The sequence below is a fragment of the Scyliorhinus torazame genome, chromosome 3 (assembly GCF_047496885.1).
Source record: "Scyliorhinus torazame isolate Kashiwa2021f chromosome 3, sScyTor2.1, whole genome shotgun sequence".
In the NCBI taxonomy this organism is placed as follows: domain Eukaryota; kingdom Metazoa; phylum Chordata; class Chondrichthyes; order Carcharhiniformes; family Scyliorhinidae; genus Scyliorhinus; species Scyliorhinus torazame.
Genome location: NC_092709.1, coordinates 74283092 through 74300482, shown reverse-complemented (window position 1 = coordinate 74300482; position 17391 = coordinate 74283092). Strand labels below are relative to the sequence as shown.

General features: G+C 45.5%; 1 protein-coding gene across 37 annotated transcripts in view; it reads right to left on the bottom strand.

Moving 5' to 3' along the window:
• LOC140408518 (calcium/calmodulin-dependent protein kinase type II subunit delta) overlaps window positions 1-9657 on the bottom strand; it is a 489119-nt gene extending 479462 nt beyond the window's left edge. For 8 of the 37 annotated variants that reach the window (XM_072495815.1, XM_072495812.1, XM_072495813.1 and 5 more), the window contains exons 1-2: window positions 9064-9654; window positions 8410-8504 (exon numbers count right to left, since the gene is read on the bottom strand). In XM_072495815.1, the coding sequence (XP_072351916.1) occupies window positions 8410-8504; window positions 9064-9128 (160 nt within the window). In that variant the 5' untranslated portion in view covers window positions 9129-9654. Of the gene's footprint in view, window positions 1-8409; window positions 8505-9063 lie in introns of all 37 variants that reach the window. The other 29 variants (XM_072495820.1, XM_072495816.1, XM_072495826.1 and 26 more) reach the window with 6 other exon arrangements.
• Between the last annotated feature and the right edge of the window lie 7734 nt (window positions 9658-17391).

Sequence of the window (17391 nt, the reverse complement as noted above, 5' to 3'; positions counted from 1 at the left end):
GATCACCTGGAATGTTCGAATGTTAAATGGGCCGGTCAAAAGGGCACGTGTGTTCGCGCATCTTAGGGGATTGAAGGCGGACATGGTAATGTTGCAGGAGACGCACCTTAGAGTTACGGCCAGGTTAGCCTGAGGAAAGGCTGGGTCAGTCAGGTGTTTCACTCGGGACTAGATTCAAAGACTAGAGGGGTCACGATCCTGATCAATAAGCGGGTGGTGTTTGAGATGGGTAGAATAGTCTCGGACGTGGGAGGTCGGTACATTGTGGTCAGTGGGAAGCTAGAGGGGGTGCAGGTGGTATTGGTTAATGTATATGTGCCAAATTGGGACGATGTGGAGTTTATTAGGAGGATGCTGGGGAAGATACCGGACCTGGATTCGCACAGGTTGGTCATGGGAGGGGACTTCAACACAGTTATGGACCCTGGCTTAGACCGGTCAAGCTCGAAAACAGGCAGGGTGCCAGCAATGGCGAAGGAACTAAGAGGGTTCGTGGAGCTGATTGGGGGGGGGGGGGTACGGGGTACTCGGCGATTACAATCTGAGACCATGCACCGCACTGGGTTGACCTACAGGTGAGCAAAGACCTTAACCAGCGCCCGCATTGGAGGGTGGATGTGGGACTTTTGGCGGATGAAGGAGTGTGCGAGCGGTTGAGGAAATGTATTCAGAGCTACCTGCAGGTCAATGACACGGGGGAAATTTCAGCAGTGGTGGTTTGGGAAGCACTGTTGGCGGTGGTCAGAGGGGAGCTGATTTTGATCCGGGCTCATCGGGAGAAGGTTGACAGGGCAGAGACGGACCGACTGGTAAAGGAGATATTACAGATTGATAGGAAGTATGCGGAGACACGGCAGAGGTTGCAGGCGGAGTTTAGCTTGCTGACCACAGGGAGGACGGTGGAGTAGCCGAGAAAGGTGAGGGGGGCGATTTATGAACATGGAGAGAAGGCCAGCAGAATGCTTGCACAGCAGCTTAGGAAGAGGGAGGCAGCTAGGGGGATAGGGAAAGTAAATGACGGTGAGGGGAACCTGGTTGGTGATTCGGTAGGGGCGAATAAGGCGTTTAGGGATTTCTACAGCAGGCTGTACAGTTCGGAACCCCCTACGGGGCCGGGGGGGGGGGGGTGAGACACTTCTTGGAGGGCTGAATTTCCCAACAGTGGACGGGGAGCTGGTAGAAGGGCTGGGGGCCCCAATTGGGCTGGAAGAGATAGTGGAGGACTTGAAGGCCATGCAGGCGGGTAAGGCCCCGGGTCCGGACGGGTACCCAGTGAAGTTTTATAAAAGGTTCTCGGGGATATTGGGGCCAGTGTTGTTCAGGATGTTCAATGAGGCAATGGAAAGAGGGGTGCTGCCCCCGACGATGTCACAGGCAACAATTTCGCTGATTCTTAAGCGGGACAAGAACCCGGAGCTGTGTGGGTCCTACAGGCTGATCTCCCTGTTGAATGTGAATGTCAAGTTGCTGGCCAAAATCTTGTCCTCCAGGATTGAGGATTGTGTTCTGGTCATTATTGGGGAGGACCAGACGGGGTTTGTTAACGGTAGGCAGTTGGTGGCGAATGTAAGAAGGCTGTTAAATGTGATCATGATGCCCCCGGAGGGTAGGGAGGTGGAGGTAGTGATCGCAATGGATGCAGAAAAGGCTTTTGATCGGGTAGAATGGGATTATCTGTGGGAGATACTGGGACGGTTCAGATTCGGATGGGGCTTTATTGACTGGGTCAGGTTACTATATCAGGCTCTTGTGGCAAGTGTACGGATGAAGTAGGACAACTTTGGACTATTTTAGACTGCACCGGGGGTCGAGACAGGGATGCCCCCTCTCCCCACTGTTGTTTGCGCTGGCTATAGACCCGTTGGCAATTGCTCTGAGAGCTTCAAGGGGCTGGAGGGGACTGGTCCGTGGGGGGGGGGGGGGGGGGGTGGAGCACATGGTTTCGCTCTTTGCGGATGATCTGCTTCTGTACGTTTTGGACCCAGTAGAGGGGATGGAAGAAATCATGAAGATTTTAGGGGAATTCGGCCGGTTTTCGGGGTATAAGCTAAATATGGAAAGAGTGAGATGTTTGTGGTCCAGGCGATGGGACAGGAGAGGAGATTGGGGGAACTGCCATTTAGGTCAGTAGGGGGTAGTTTTAGGTACCTGGGCATCCAAGTGGCGCGGGAATGGGACCGGCTGCATAAATTGAATCTGGCCCGGCTAGTGGACCAAATGAAGGACGATTTTCGGAGATGGGACACGCTTCCGTTGTCTCTGGCCGGGAGGATGCAAACGGTGACAATGATGGTCCTCCCGAGATTCCTCTTTGTATTTCAGTGTCTCCCCATCTGTATTCCGCGGTCCTTTTTTAAGCGGGTCAACAGAGTGATCACGGACTTCGTCTGGGTAGGCACGACCCCGCGGGTAAGGAAGGTAATGCTTGAGCGGAGTCAGGGAGAGGGCGGGTTGGCACTGCCAAATTTTAGCAACTATTACTGGGCGGCTAATATAGCCAGGATCAGGAAGTGGGTGGTGGGGGTGGGGTCGGCATGGGTGCGTATGCAGGCGGCTTCTTGTAAGGGCACCATTCTGGGGGCGCTGGTAACTGCGCCTCTGCCAGCACAATACTCCACCAGTCCTGTGGTGGTGGCGGCCCTGAGAGTTTGGGGCCAGTGGAGGCGGCATGTGGGAGCATAGGTCTGGGCCCCAATTTGTGATAATAACCGGTTTGCCCCGGGGTGGATGGATGGGGGGTTCCAGTTATGGCTTAGAACGGGGATTGAGAGGATGGGGGATGTGTTCATAGAGGGAAGCTTTCAGAGTATGAGGGCGTTGGAGGAAAAGTTTGGGTTGGCAAGGGGAAATAAATTCTGGTATCTGCAGGCGTGGGACTTCCTTCATAAACAGGTGCCAACCTTCCAGCTCCTACCGCTAAGGGGGAATTCAGGACAGGATAATTTCCAGAGGGTCGGTGGGGGAGGGGAGCATCTTGGACATCTATAAGGAGCTTATGGGGTTGGAGGAGATGCAGACCGAGGAGCTGAAGCGCAAGTGGGAGGAGGAGCTGGGAGGTGAGATAGAGGATGGTCTATGGGCAGACACGTTGAGTAGAGTCAACGCGTCCGCAACGTGTGCCAGACTCAGCCTGATACAATTTAAGGTTGTGCACCGGACTCACATGACAGTGGCCCGGATGAACAGATTCTTAGGGATGGAGGACAGGTGCACAAAATGCGCGGGAGGACCGGCAAACCATGTCCACATGTTTTGGACATGTGCAAAGCTTTGGGGATTTTGGCAGGGGTTTGTCGATGTCATGTCCAAGGTTTTAAAAACAAGGGTGGCACTGAGTCCAGAGGTGGTGAGTTTCAGGGTGATGGAAGATCCGGGAATCCAGAAGGAGAAAGAGGCAGATGATCTGGCCTTTGCTTCCCTGGTAGCCCGGAGACGGATACTATTAGCATGGAGGGACTCAAAGACCCCAAAGTCGGAGACCTGGCTATCGGACATGGCTAGCTTTCTCTGTATGGAGAAAATTAAGTTTGCCTTGAGAGGTTCACTGTTGGGAGTTCACCCGGAGGTGGCAACCGTTCGTCGACAAGAAAAATAAGGACTGTCAACATAAGTCTATATAATAATAATCTAATAATAATAATCTTTATTGTCACAAGTAGGCTTACATTAACACTGCAATAAAGTTACCGTGAAAAGCCCCTAATGCGCCTGTTCAGGTTCACGGAGGGAGAATTCAGAATGTCCAAATTACCTAACAGCACATCTTTCGGGACTTATGGGAGGAAACCGGAGCACCCGGAGAAAACCCACGCAGACACAGGGAGAACGTGCAGATTCCACACAGACAGTGACCCAAGCCGGGAATTGAACCTGGGACCCTGGAGCTGTGAAGCAACAGTGCTAACCACTGTGCTACCATGCTGCCCTAGGTAGGAAGTCTCTACAGTCTAATCCTTCTGATTTTCCTTTCTTCCACCCTTATTAGGAGCCACACGGTTTAGATACCCAAAATGGAAATATACATTGGGAATTTCCACTGAGAGTGCAAATAAAATAATCACCATAAAGCAGTAATTTAGCACTCGATCTTGCACTGAACTATAAAAATTGTATCCAGCACTGGAGTCCAATTCTGAAACTATAAAGCTGCAATAGGGGAATTGGGGTCTCTCTTTTTACGTGCTACAATTGTATTATTTTACAAAAAAATGTCTGGTATCTCAAAAGCAAATTACTGTGAATCACAGAAATAATAAACTGCTTTAAACATCGTTTTTAATTGCTCTCAGTAAACAATGCTACATAATATTTACGAAACAGCCACTTCAGTTGAATAAACATGCCCAAACAGGTTATGAATTTTTAATTGCAGTTTCAACGACAGAAGCAACTTGAATATCTAGTTCAGCAATAGAGTACTCCAATTTTAGAACTGAATCGGTTACCCATTGGCTCAAAAAGAAAGCGTATGATGAAAAGATAAATGCTGGAATTACTAAATATTAAAACAATTATTCAGATATCAGTCTTCATTTTCAAAATTGAAGAATAAATGCTAGGTTGTTATTCCTTTTCAAAATCTAATAAAAGCTCAATTTAGCATTGTAACTTACATATGCAAAATTCAGAGTATTTTAGACATCCACTATTTGTAAACACACAGCTGTATTCGGTATAAAAGCCACCCCAGCCTATTTGTTAATATAATGGAACCAATGCACTTTAAGACTTAACACTTTTCAACGAACTCCTCATAGTTTGTTCACGTGGGGAGGTGTTTAGGGACTATACTGCAAGGAAGGAACAAATACTTCCAATACCCCATTACACAATGCAATAGGGGCTGGTTTAGCACACTGGGCTAAATCACTGGCTTTTAAAGCAGACCAAGGCAGGCCAGCAGCACGGTTTGATTCCCGTACCAGCCTCCCCGAACAGGCGCCAGAATGTGGCGACTAGGGGCTTTTCACAGTAACTTCATTGAAGCCTACTCGTGACAATTTGCGATTTTCATTTTTCAATAAAATACTGTGCCTTTAGGAACCAAGTGCTAAATAAATAGAAGCATACCCTGAACACCTATTAAGATGTCGCTGTTTTGATATGTTGATTGCGAAAGTCATGGATTAATAGCATTATATTCTTACTGCCCTTTCTCAAATTTGAAAGAATTTTCCCAATTCGTTTAGACATTAGATAAACGGGAAAGCAATATATGATACAAACATACTAATTAGGAGTAGGCCATTTGGCCCCTCGAGCCTGCTCCACCATTTGGTAAGATCATATCTGATCTGACTGTGGCCTCTACTTTCACGTTTACTCCATTTAACTTACTTGTCAAACAAGAATTTACCAAATCCAGCCTTAAAATATTCAATGACCCTGCCTCCACTACTCTCTGTGGACTTGCAATATAAATATGGTTATCACATTTCTGAGCATTAGAATTAGTTGCATTGAAGCAGTTACCATATTGTCACCAGTTATCATTTATAAATATCACTAATATTTATTTCAGGATATAATTCAAATAAATCTAATCAATTGACAATGGATTGCTTCTTCTTTCATGCCGAGGATGATGGCTACCTACTTAAACCTCCCAAGTATTCATGACTTATCGGATTCACTATTTTAAAAATGCCAATGATACATTAGTACTGATGCACTATGGTAATTTGCCAGACAATTGAATTTGTTTATGTTTGAAAAATGCATCTGACATTTAACGTCAACAAAGTTCAAAGATACTATAAAGCAGTGGGTCACACATCTTCAAGGCTAGGAAATAACACATGACATTTTGCCAATGATTTTCTCGTACCCCACTGTGTACTTCTATAGCAGCAGGATGCTAGAATTAGGTCTCAGTGATTTAGTGCTATGATACTGAATGCTAGCTTCAGCAATATCAAAGATGACAGAAGCAGGAATCATGAAGCTAGCTAACTCATGTGAACAGATCTTTTAATTAAGTGTAGGCATATATCTTCCTCACAACCTGACAGAAGCACAGTCTTAACCTTGCATTTTCTTGTAAAGTGATTGAACACGGATACAAAATTGGCTGAGTAACAGAAAACAAAATAGTGGCAAATGTTTTTTTTCAAACTGGAGGAATCTTTTTAGTGAGGTTTCTGAGTTAGGAGCCCTGCTCTTCCCGATATATATTAGTTACCTAGACACTGGTGTAAGGGACACAATTTCAAAATTTGCAAATGACATGAAACTTGGAAGTTTTGTGAACTGTGAGGAGGATAGTGCAGAACTTGAAAAGGCAGTAGAGAAGTTGATGGAATGGACAGACAAGTGGCTGATAAAATTTAATTTCAAGAAATATGAAATGATTCATTTTGGTGGAAAGAATGCAGAGGAACAATAAAGTGCACAATTCTAAATGGGAAACAGGAGCACAGGGGCCTGGGTTTATATGTGCACAAATTGTTGAAGGTGGCAGGACAGGTTGAGAGAGCGGTTTAAGTTGAGAGCCCAGGTAATAAAATATACACTATTCTGGGATTTATCAGTGGCTATATAAAAGTACAAGAGCAAAGATGTCAAACTTGTATAAAGCACTCTTCCGTCCTGAACAGGAGTTTTGTATCCAGTTCAGGGAAGCACACTTTAGGAAACATGTAAAGGCATTATGGCACGGTAGCACAGTGGTTAGCTCCGTTGTTTCACAGCTCCAGGGTCTCAGGTTCAATTCCCAGCTTGGATCACTGTCTGTGTGTTGTCTGCACGTTCTTCGTGTATCTGCGTGGATTTCCTCCGGGTGCTCCTGTTTCCTCCCACAAGTCCTGAAAGATGTGCTGTTTGGTAATTTGGACATTCTGAATTCTCCTTCAATGTACCCGAACAGGTGCTGGAATGTGGCCACTAGGGGCTTTTCACAGTAACTTCATTGCAGTGTTAAGGTAAGCCTACTTGTGACAATAGAGATTTTAATTTTTTTTTTTTAAAAAGGGGCGCAGAAAAGATTCATTAGAATAGTTCCAGGAATGAGGAACTTCAGTTAAGTAGACTGACTAGTGAAGCTGCAACTATTCTAATTCAAGAAGGCTGAGAGGAGATTTGATTAAAGTATTCAAAATTGTAAGGGGGCTGGACAGAGTAGATAGCGATAAACCATCCCCATTGTTGGAAGCCTTGAGGACAAGAGGACACAGATTTAATACAATTGACAAAAGCAGCAATGATGACTGGAGGAAAACCATTTTTAAACATTAAGTGGTTAGGATTTGGATGCACTGAGTGGAGTGGAGGCAGCTTCAAGTGAGGCATTCAAAGAGGAATTGGCTTATTATCTGAAAGGAAAAATATATGCAGAACCACAAGGCAAATGCAGGGGAGCAACACTAAGTAAATTACTCCTAGGGAGGACCAGCTCTAACATGACAGGACAAAATGGTCTGCTGCGTTATAACCATTGTACAAAGTTAAAGCAGAGTATAAGTCATAGGTGAGCCTCGTAGCTCTCTTCACACAACTTCCCTTAAAAAAAATACTGTGAACTAGTGCAGAGGTTCAGTCTGGCAAGGTGTGCACTCCTGCCATGGCTATAAAACCTCATTACTCCAAGGATTTCAAAGACATTGCTCCTGTGTACAAAGTTTTGCCGGCACTGGAACTGACAGGACCTGCAGAACCATGGCTACTGTCAGCCAATTACAAAGGCAACTGAGAAGGAAAACAATATTGGAAAGCTTGGGGAGGAAGGTGCAGATAAGGAAACATCACCAGAAATAGACCAGACCATGGGCATCTGTGGTTGATTGTTTCACTGGTATTCAAGGCCATCCGGATGCCTTACACATAAACTTTCAAGAACACATTAAATATATATTATATTTGGAATGTATTAAAGCGTATATAATTGGCATAAATCAAATATTTCGCCGTAACTGAAGCTTGCAGTTACATCGTGAAAGAAAATTCCACTTCCTGGTGATGTAGGTATGTCCGCAAATAGGGCGTTTACAAATTAATTGGAATGTTGCTCTCCCCCAAATACAGTACAGCAAATTCAAATATGCAAGTATTGACTCGTTCTAACTTGTCAACTGGGTTTGCGGTTGGCGAATTTTGCGAGGCCAATGCTACTTGTGTCGGTGACCTCCTCCACTCAGATGATTTCAACCCACGCCGCATGTCCACAACTAAACAATCTGTGGAAAATATCACTGCACGGTTTCTGCGTGATCCGTACGGAATCCAGATCTGGAAGCGCGAAGCCCTTGAAATGACGGGATGTTCCAAGGATTCCAACAACCCTACATTTTAAAACCCGTCCCATTTATTTATTCCACGAGACAGACATTCAAGACTTTTTTTTTTTTTGCACCCTGGATATTCCTGCAATGCATCCAAATTATTAATAATGGTATGATGGTTCAATGCACCTACCCCGGGCAGACAATTTTTTGGTGTTGATGATTTTGGCAGCATATTCCTGTCCTGTCGAGATTTTCATGCATCGCCTCACCACCGAGAATGCGCCCCTGTAAACAATCGATCACATATACACAGATATATATATTTCGTTCAATCAAAAAATGGTACACAGGTAGACAACTACCCCTCCCCATCTTACAACACTGTCAATCCAGCTGGCGCGCAAACCGCGCATCAAATGAGCAAAAAATAGCTAAATCAATTAACTGCACCGAAGTATCGAAATGTATTGAAATTCATATTTTCCAAAACACTTCATGTGGTTTTGCGAACACAACATGAAAGATCAACCCATTTCACGATACTCGGTGCAGAATCCGGATTGTATTATACACACACGCATAAGATATGAAACACTTCCCTTCAGAAAACGAAACCGGTTTCAAAAGGAGACGAGGCATATGTTGATTTTTGTTGCCTCGAGTCAGGCAGTGCCCTTATAGCCTGCCTAGACAGTTAGAATTACATTTAAGAAAGGCTGCGCTCCTTGAAAACATTCATGCGAACCTCCCGCCAGAATGCCCACGCTTATCGCAAGTAAAGAAAATAAGCTCTGTCTAAGAGAAAGGAAAAAAATCAGTCGGGTGACAAGATTTGCCGCCGTACTTTCCAAGTTCCTCGAAGAGCTGATATTCGTCCGTGAACCTGGTGCACGTTGTGGTCGAAGCCATGGTGAGTGAGGGCTGGCTGGTTGGCGGCGGCGGCTGTCGTCTCCGGTGCTTCAGCGGGCGGCCCGAGTACCGATTTCCCCGCTCCCGCGCGGCGATGTACAGCGACAACCTGGCTGGCACCAAAGCTGGCTCAAGGTGCGCACCTCCGAGCCGCCCGTCTTCTCCCTAACCCTGGGAGGAGGCGGGGGGATCAGAAGGCGGGGATTCGAGCTGCTGCTGCTCCTGGTGTGTGTACGACAATGTGTGTGGGACCCAGTCAGTGTGACTGCACGGTCCTGTCTGTGTGTGTGTGTGTCACTATAACCAACAGCAGCTTCCCGAGAGTCAGTGTCACCTTAAACTAAATCTCTCACTGCCTCATAACATTATGGTGTAGTCTGCACTGGTGCAGTCAGTCTGTGTCTCCTCCCTGACCTCGCCACTATCGCCTCAAGATAGGAAGTATCAGTCCCTCTTTCTATTTCTCTTAACCCTCCTCAGCTCTGTCACTACAGGGAAGTGAGAAAATAAAACCCCAGCTCCGGACTCTCTCAACATCTCGCGATAGATTTTAACGAAGACAAACACCCAGAGTGGATTACTACTGGCTGGCGCTGGGGGAGGGGAGAGTTTGACGTCAAGAACCAAGCAGGGGGAAAACTTGGATTTTACATTTCAAAAGACAAATACTCATGAATAAAATGCACGGTTAAGGGCAACGCCGAGAGCCCTGTTCCAACGTCAGTCTTTAATTCTAAATGTTAATGCACAGGCCCCTTTCTGAGCTCCGTTTATTAATGACAACACACTTCACTTTCATTTTTTTCCCCTTAAGGTGAATATTGAGTTGGTTTGCAGCCACAGATCGCAGAGGCAGATTATGGAGCACTAACTGGGGACCGAGTGACCTTTGCTAATCGGTCAATCCATTCGTCAGCCAATGTATTGCTTTATCTTTTTTTTCTCTCGATAAGATGGTACTGGCACATTAAAAAAAACTGTTGTATTTATTGTTGTTCATATTTTCTAATGCAGCTTCCTCTTGCCAAAGAGAAACTTTGCCGGCTGACCTGAGATCACAGCCCGCTGGGCAGTCCTCACTCGCCCCCAGTTGAGCAGCAGCAGCCGCCAGTTTGAGGGACTGTAAACCAGGGTTCGTGCCCCCCAAGAACTGCCTCCCTCTCCCCATCCTCGACTGAACGCCTGTTCCAGCGCCGTTATTGGTCACCGCTGCCGCAGTCTTGAGGGCTTTTCCATGCAGCAGCCTGAACCAATTGCTAGTATTTCTTTTGCAAAAATATATATTCTTCATTCATAAACATTACAAAACATTTCAAATTGTCGTAACAGGAAATATATTCACATTCTCCACAGAGATGCACTCTGAATTGCCTCAACACAACAATAATGAGAACATTTCAATATTTTCAGTACAGAGAGTACAATGCTGTTCAAATTATATACATAGGTCATGTTGCGCTCTGAGCTGCTTCAACACAGTTACATTTACTATATACTTCCAGGATTAAGCTTATTGCTAGTATTTTACTGCAGGAACAAGGCTGGAGAGGTTGAAGCCAAATACCGAAGCTAGCTGAGCACATTTATCTTTAAGCACATATCCCTACTCTTGCTGTTTGGTTGAGCACATTCCCTTTTTCATAGTTCGATCAATATTAAAAGTTGATGGGGAATGAATGTTGCTTCACAACTTGTAAGCAAATGTGTATCAAAATCATGTCGACAGGTAAGAAGGAAATTAGGTTACTAATTATACATGCTGGATGTCTTATGCGGTCAACCAATATTTTGGATCTCAAACCTATTTGTTTACTTTTGAAGTGGAGATGCCGGCGTTGGACTGGGGTGAGCAGGTTTGTTTCAATGTCACTAGCTTTCGGAGCGCTGCTCCTTCCTCAGGTGAGGTGCCTCTTCATTCACCTGAGGAAGGAGCAGCGCTCCGAAAGCTAGTGACATCGAAACAAACCTGTTGGACTTTAACCTGGTGTTGTAAGACTTCGTACTTTACTTTTGAAGGTATCAAAAAAAGTGATGCTTCAAACCTTCCAGGCACCTTGGAGATAGGACTACAGTGTCAGGTGTGGTTTATTTGGTAGCACACATGCGTCGGAGTCAGAACGTTTAAGCAAGTCCCGCTCCAAAGACGTGAGCTCAAAATCTATGTTGATGGTCCAAAGCAAGACTCGGGAAATGCTACACTCTCAGAGGTACCATCTCCCAGATGGAGATAAAGGCCCTGTCTGCCCTATTAGGTGAAGGATCAAATAATATTATGTCAAAGAAAATTGGGTCAGTTCTCCCATGTCCTGGCCAATATCAATCTCTCAATTGATGTCACCAAAACAGATGATCTGATTTTTGTTTATAGGCCTTAGTTGCACACATTTTCTACTGTGTTTCCCTATTAATTCTTTGAAAGTACTTGACTGTAATGTGTGGCGTCACATCACACTTTGTTACTCATGAGCATTGATAGCTTCTAGCTGAAGCAGATGGTGTTCTGCTTTATTTCAAAGATAAAACTGCTGTTCAATGTGGCAGTATACCTAATCCTATAGTAGTTTTGCAAGATCAGGATCCACAGCAGGAAATGAAGTTCACCGAATGGGGCAAAGCTGTTGGAACATCAGGTAGGATTCAAGAGCAGTAGAGAATGTTGATTCAAAAAAAGTACCAGGATGAAGAGGTAAGAACAAGTGTGCCTTCACAAATGGAGAGGAAGAGGGTGATAAAGTGTGTCTCCATGTTTTGGGGCAGAGTGGCTGGAGGGTTGGCAGAAGGGAAAAATGTATTTGCATGTCACTATGACAACTGTGAAACAACGGGCTGTATTTTTCCAGCTACATGGTACTGGGCTTGAAGACAATGGGAGGAGATCTGGGAAAATAGGAGAGGTAGTAACTTTCCTGCTGCGAGGGAACTTTCCCAGGAGTGGGCTGAGAGTAAGGTCAACTGCTCAACAGAGGTGCACAACAAATTAAGATGTCCAAGGCCCAAATTAAATGCAATTCTGCAGTTTTTTGCCACCAATGGAGCAGCAACCCCCTCCACCCCACCCCTCATCCTGTGCACAGTCTTAATAAAAGCAGGAAAGGTGGCCTGAACAATTCACTATGGGTGGTTTTCCTTTTGTCCAAGGGGCTTGATGGTTCTTCCCATCATAATGTTTAATTTAGGGGCAGCACGGTGGCACAGTGGTAGCACTGCAGTCTCATAGTGCTGAGGTTTCAGGTTCGATCCCAGCCCTGGGTCACTGTCCGTGTGGAGTTTGCATGTTCTCCCCGTGTTTGCGTGGGTTTCGGCCCCACAACCCAAAGATGTGCAAGATAGGTGGATTGAACATACAAAATTGCCCCTTAATTGGAAAAAATGAATTGGGTACTCTAAACTTTTTTTTTTAAATGTTTAATTTAGAACTGTGCCTTTGGGGGCAGTTCTAAGCTGAGGTCCTTGAATAGCTTCAACATTTCCCACCTCTCCCTGTGGGTCCATCAATGCTTCAGAACGTGTGTCCCTCTGATTGATTTAGAGGCAGTCTCTGGAAATATTGCACCATATTGGTCTTGGCCAACATGGGTTTGCAACTCCCATTCAACATCAGAGACCCAAAGCCAGCAGTAAATCCCAGCCCAAAACTTTAAAACAATCTAATGGTCAGATGTTGCAACTGATTATCAATACATATAGACAATTATCCACATTTTGTTTTAAGGAACAATCTTGCATTACATTTCATTGCATTAATGATAGATTATGAGATATAGCTGCAATTCATTTGTGTTAAGTCTTCTCCGTTGCACTCTCCGCGCAACTGCATACTCAGGCCGATGTTCAGGGTTGTTTTTGTCTTGTCAGTATTTTGGAAGGCGGTGTCAGCTTTATTTACAGCTTGCCATTTGAGTTTATGGGATTTCTACATTACCTTGTATGACAAAGGAAGCAAAGAGAAATTGTGTCCTGTGATAAAGCAGCAGTCCAGATTTTAAAAAACCAAAAGGAGCTCTGTCTTGCAAAGGGAGTGCATAATTCCAACACTTGCATTCAAACTAAGTGTAAAATAAGGAAAAGCAGTGGTGGTACAGTTGGAAAAATCATTTGTAAATGAAAAAACATGAAACAAGAAACATTCAATATATTATGTTCTCCTAAAACCACATCTTCATGTGTTCACCATTCAATCTTCCAAAAACTGACACCTTGATAAAGTCCGGTTTATAGGCTTTAAACATGTAGTTAAAATGAACATGCTGCGAATCCTTATGTGTTCCTGACCGCGCCCTCCACCCAAGCAACAAAGGAACTATTGTGCTCTGGGAATATTTCATCATTTCTCTCTGCACCTACTACTAAAATCACCATCCCATATCACATATTTAACCAACTCCTCTTTATATAAGTTAATTATCTCAGCCGCAATTGTTTTTGTTGAAGGTTTGACCTACATTTAAATTCCAAAGTGGTAAAAATGTTTGTTCTAAAGCCTGTTTTCACAATATATTTAAAGTCTTTAATTCCGACTTACAACTTACAAGCATATATCATGCTTACATCAATTTATCATGCTTTTAATCATGACACTCAGCATTTTTAAAAAAACCTTAGATTATGTTGCTCCTTATTTTTTAGTTTTTCAGTGAAAACAAGCACAGCTGAAAATCAGTCTCCTCAAAATTTGGAGTTAAAGTCCCGGAATTCTCATTCCAGTTCCCTGAACCCTCCCCAATTCACTGATGTATTTCTGAAGGGTGAGTTCTCAGAAGCAGAGACAATTTTCTAACTGTGGCATCCCAAGTAATCAAGACAAAGTTGAAAGAACTTTATGTTAGACAAAGTTCTACAAAAGTCACAGAAATAGACACTGCATGTTTTTGGAGCAGATACAATTATGGGAACCGTTACATGGTCATCTTCTAAGCAGCTAATGCTATGAAAGACTGGATCAAAATATCCATTTAAACCATTGAAAATGACAGAATGGCAACATGAAATAACTATGAACACAAGCAGTATGTGAAAGAATACTTGAAAATATAACTTGCTATCAACATTGAGTTGCCTAACAACACATATATTTCCTATATACAGGAGTAAAATACCATTATAAATTAACTTACTAAAATCAGATCATGGCGTGAATTTGGTCCCCTCCCCTCAGAACTTCGAAAAATAAATGCTATATTCCTTTGTTTTATAGTCCATTTTTTAAACAAGTAGTATCTCAATCCTTTACCTTCATTCTAGCAATTTATTGTGGATTAACCTGGAGTTATGTCACCATTTTAACCCCTAACACATATAGATAAGTTTACTTGTCTTCACATGGAAGCTGTCAACAATCTGCCTTCCTGTTTGTGAGAGGACTTTATTTCCTTACATTTGGCTAAAAACTAACATTTGGCTTCATAATCTGCCAGTCAAGTTTTATTTTTCTCACAAAATTGCTCAGTGCAAAAGGAATGGAGGAAGTAGCGTTACAAGCCTGTACAAGGTTTCCATCTCAACTGGATCAGAACCAATGTCTTGCCAAGGAGGTTTGCCAGTATTGTTGAGAAGGTTTTAAATTAGCTTGACAGAGGGAAGGGATCCTGAAAAAGGAGAGAAGCAAACTGGAAAATAGGCAGAAAATTAGTAAGAAAGAATAGAAGCTCTTGGAATTAAAGGCGAGAAAATACTCAATGAAGAAATTGTTCAATAATTCATGAAAGTCTCCATAGTCCAAGAGTACAATAGGCTGCTCTCCCTTTTGAGAGAGAGAGAGATGACTGGTGGTAATTTAACCTGAGCGTCACCACACCTCGGGCGAGGGGCAAGGTTGAGACGACAGGGCCTTCACTGTAATCTCAGCACAGTACAGGAATTGAACCGTGCTGTTGGCGTCGCTCTGCATCATGAATCAACTGCCCATCCAACCCAGCTAACCAACCTGATTCATAGTAGACTCTTCAAATTAGTTAGGCATGACCTCCCTCCGACAAAGCCATGCTGACTATTCCTGATCAAACCATGCCTCTCTAAGTGGAAATAGACTCTCCTTCAGAATTTCCTCCAACTGACGTGAGACTCACTGGTCTGTAGTTCCCTGGCTTATCTCTACAAGCTTTCTTATATAGATACATTAATGGCATGCAAAAGGCATCTCAACAAATACATGAATAGGATGGGTATAGAGGGATACGGCACAAGGAAGTGCTGAGGGTTTTGGCAAAGGGTGTTATCATGACCGGTATGGGCTTGGAGGGCCGAAGGGCCTGTTCCTGTGCTGTATTGTTCTTTAGTGGACCACATTAGCTGTTCGCCAGTCTTCTGGCACCTGCCCCATGGCCTGAGAGTAATTAAAAATTTGTGTCAGAGCCCCTGCAATCCACTCCCTCACCTCCACAGCACATTGGGATATGGGAACATGTTGGGCCTGTACCTTCCCCATTTCTTTTTTGAACGATCCCCACACTGCTCTTCTGTAGATTTCCCCACAAGTAACTCTTTCCAGTCTACCATGGCCAGATCCTGGGCGAAATTCTCCGGAAACGGCGCGATGTCCGCCGACTGGCGCCCAAAACGGCGCAAATCAGTCGGGCATCGCGCCGCCCCAAAGGTGCGGAATGCTCCGCATCTTTGGGGGCCGAGCCCCAACCTTAAGGGGCTAGGTCGGCGCCGGACGAATTTCCGCCCCGCCAGCTGGCGTAAAAGGCCTTTGGTGCCCTGCCAGCTGGCGCGGAAATGACATCTCCAGGCGGCGCATGAGCGTTAGCGGCCGCTGACGGCATTCCCGCGCATGCGCATTGGAGGGAGTCTCTTCTGCCTCCGCCATGGTGGAGACCGTGGCGAAGGCGGAAGGGAAAGAGTGCCTCCATGGCACAGGCCCGCCCGCGGATCGGTGGGCCCCGATCGCGGGCCAGGCCACTTTATCTGCTCCAGTTTAATGAACCCCGCCATGTCATTTACCCAGGCCTCCAGTCCGGGGGGTTTTGCCTCCTTCCACATGAGTAGGATCCTGCGCCGGGCTACTAGGGACGCAAAGGCCACAACGTCGGCCTCTTTCGCCTCCTGCACTCCCGGCTCTTCCGCAACTCCAAATAGAGCTAACCCCCAGCCTGGTTTGACCCGGGCCTTCACCACCCGCGAAATCGCTCCCGTCACTCCCTTCCAATACCCTTCCAGTGCCGGGCACGCCCAAAACATATATGCGTGGTTTGCCGGGCTCCCGCCACACCTCCCACATTTGTCCTCCACTCCAAAGAACCTGCTCAATCTTGCTCCCGTTATGTGTGCTCTATGTAGCACCTTAAATTGAATCAGGCTAAGCCTGGCGCATGAGGAAGAGGAATTTACCCTGCTTAGGGCATCAGCCCACATACCCTCCTCTATCTCCTCCCCTAGTTCTTCTTCCCACTTTTCTTTTAGTTCGCCCACCGACTCCTCCCCCTCTTCCCTCATCTCTCGGTAAATCTCTGACACCTTGCCCTCTCCGACCCACACCCCTGAAAGCACCCTGTCCTGTATCCCCTGTGTCGGGAGCAACGGAAATTCCCTCACCTGTTGTCTAGTAAACGCCCTCACCTGCATATATCTCAAGAAATTTCCCCGGGGCAACTTATACTTTTCCTCCAATGCTCCCAAGCTCGCAAAAGTCCCATCTATAAATAAATCTCCCACCCTCCTAATTCCCAACTGGTACCAGCTCTGAAATCCTCCATCCATTCTTCCTGGGGCGAACCTATGGTTGTTCCTGATTGGGGACCCCACCAGGGCTCCCCGCACCCCTCTCTGTCGCCTCCACTGTCGCCAGATATTCAATGTTGCCGCCACCACCGGGTTCGTGGTAAACCTTTTAGGTGAGAACGGTAGCGGCGCCATCACCAGCGCCTCTAAACTCGTCCCTTTACAGGACTTTCTCTCCAGTCTTTTCCACGCCGCTCCCTCACCCTCCATCATCCATTTACGTATCATTGCCACATTGGCGGCCCAATAGTAATCGTCCAAGTTCGGTAGTGCCAATCCTCCTCTGTCCCTACTACGCTGAAGGAACCCCCTCCTTACTCTCGGAACTTTCCCTGCCCACACGAAGCTCGTGATGCTCCTGTCTATTTTATTAAAAAAGGTCTTGGTGATTAGTATAGGGAGACATTGAATTACAAATAAGAACCTCGGGAGGACCATCATCTTAATTGCTTGCACCCTGCCCGCCAGCGATAGAGGCTGCATGTCCCACCTCTTGAAGTCCTCCTCCATTTGTTCTACCAACCGTGTCAGATTAAGTCTGTGC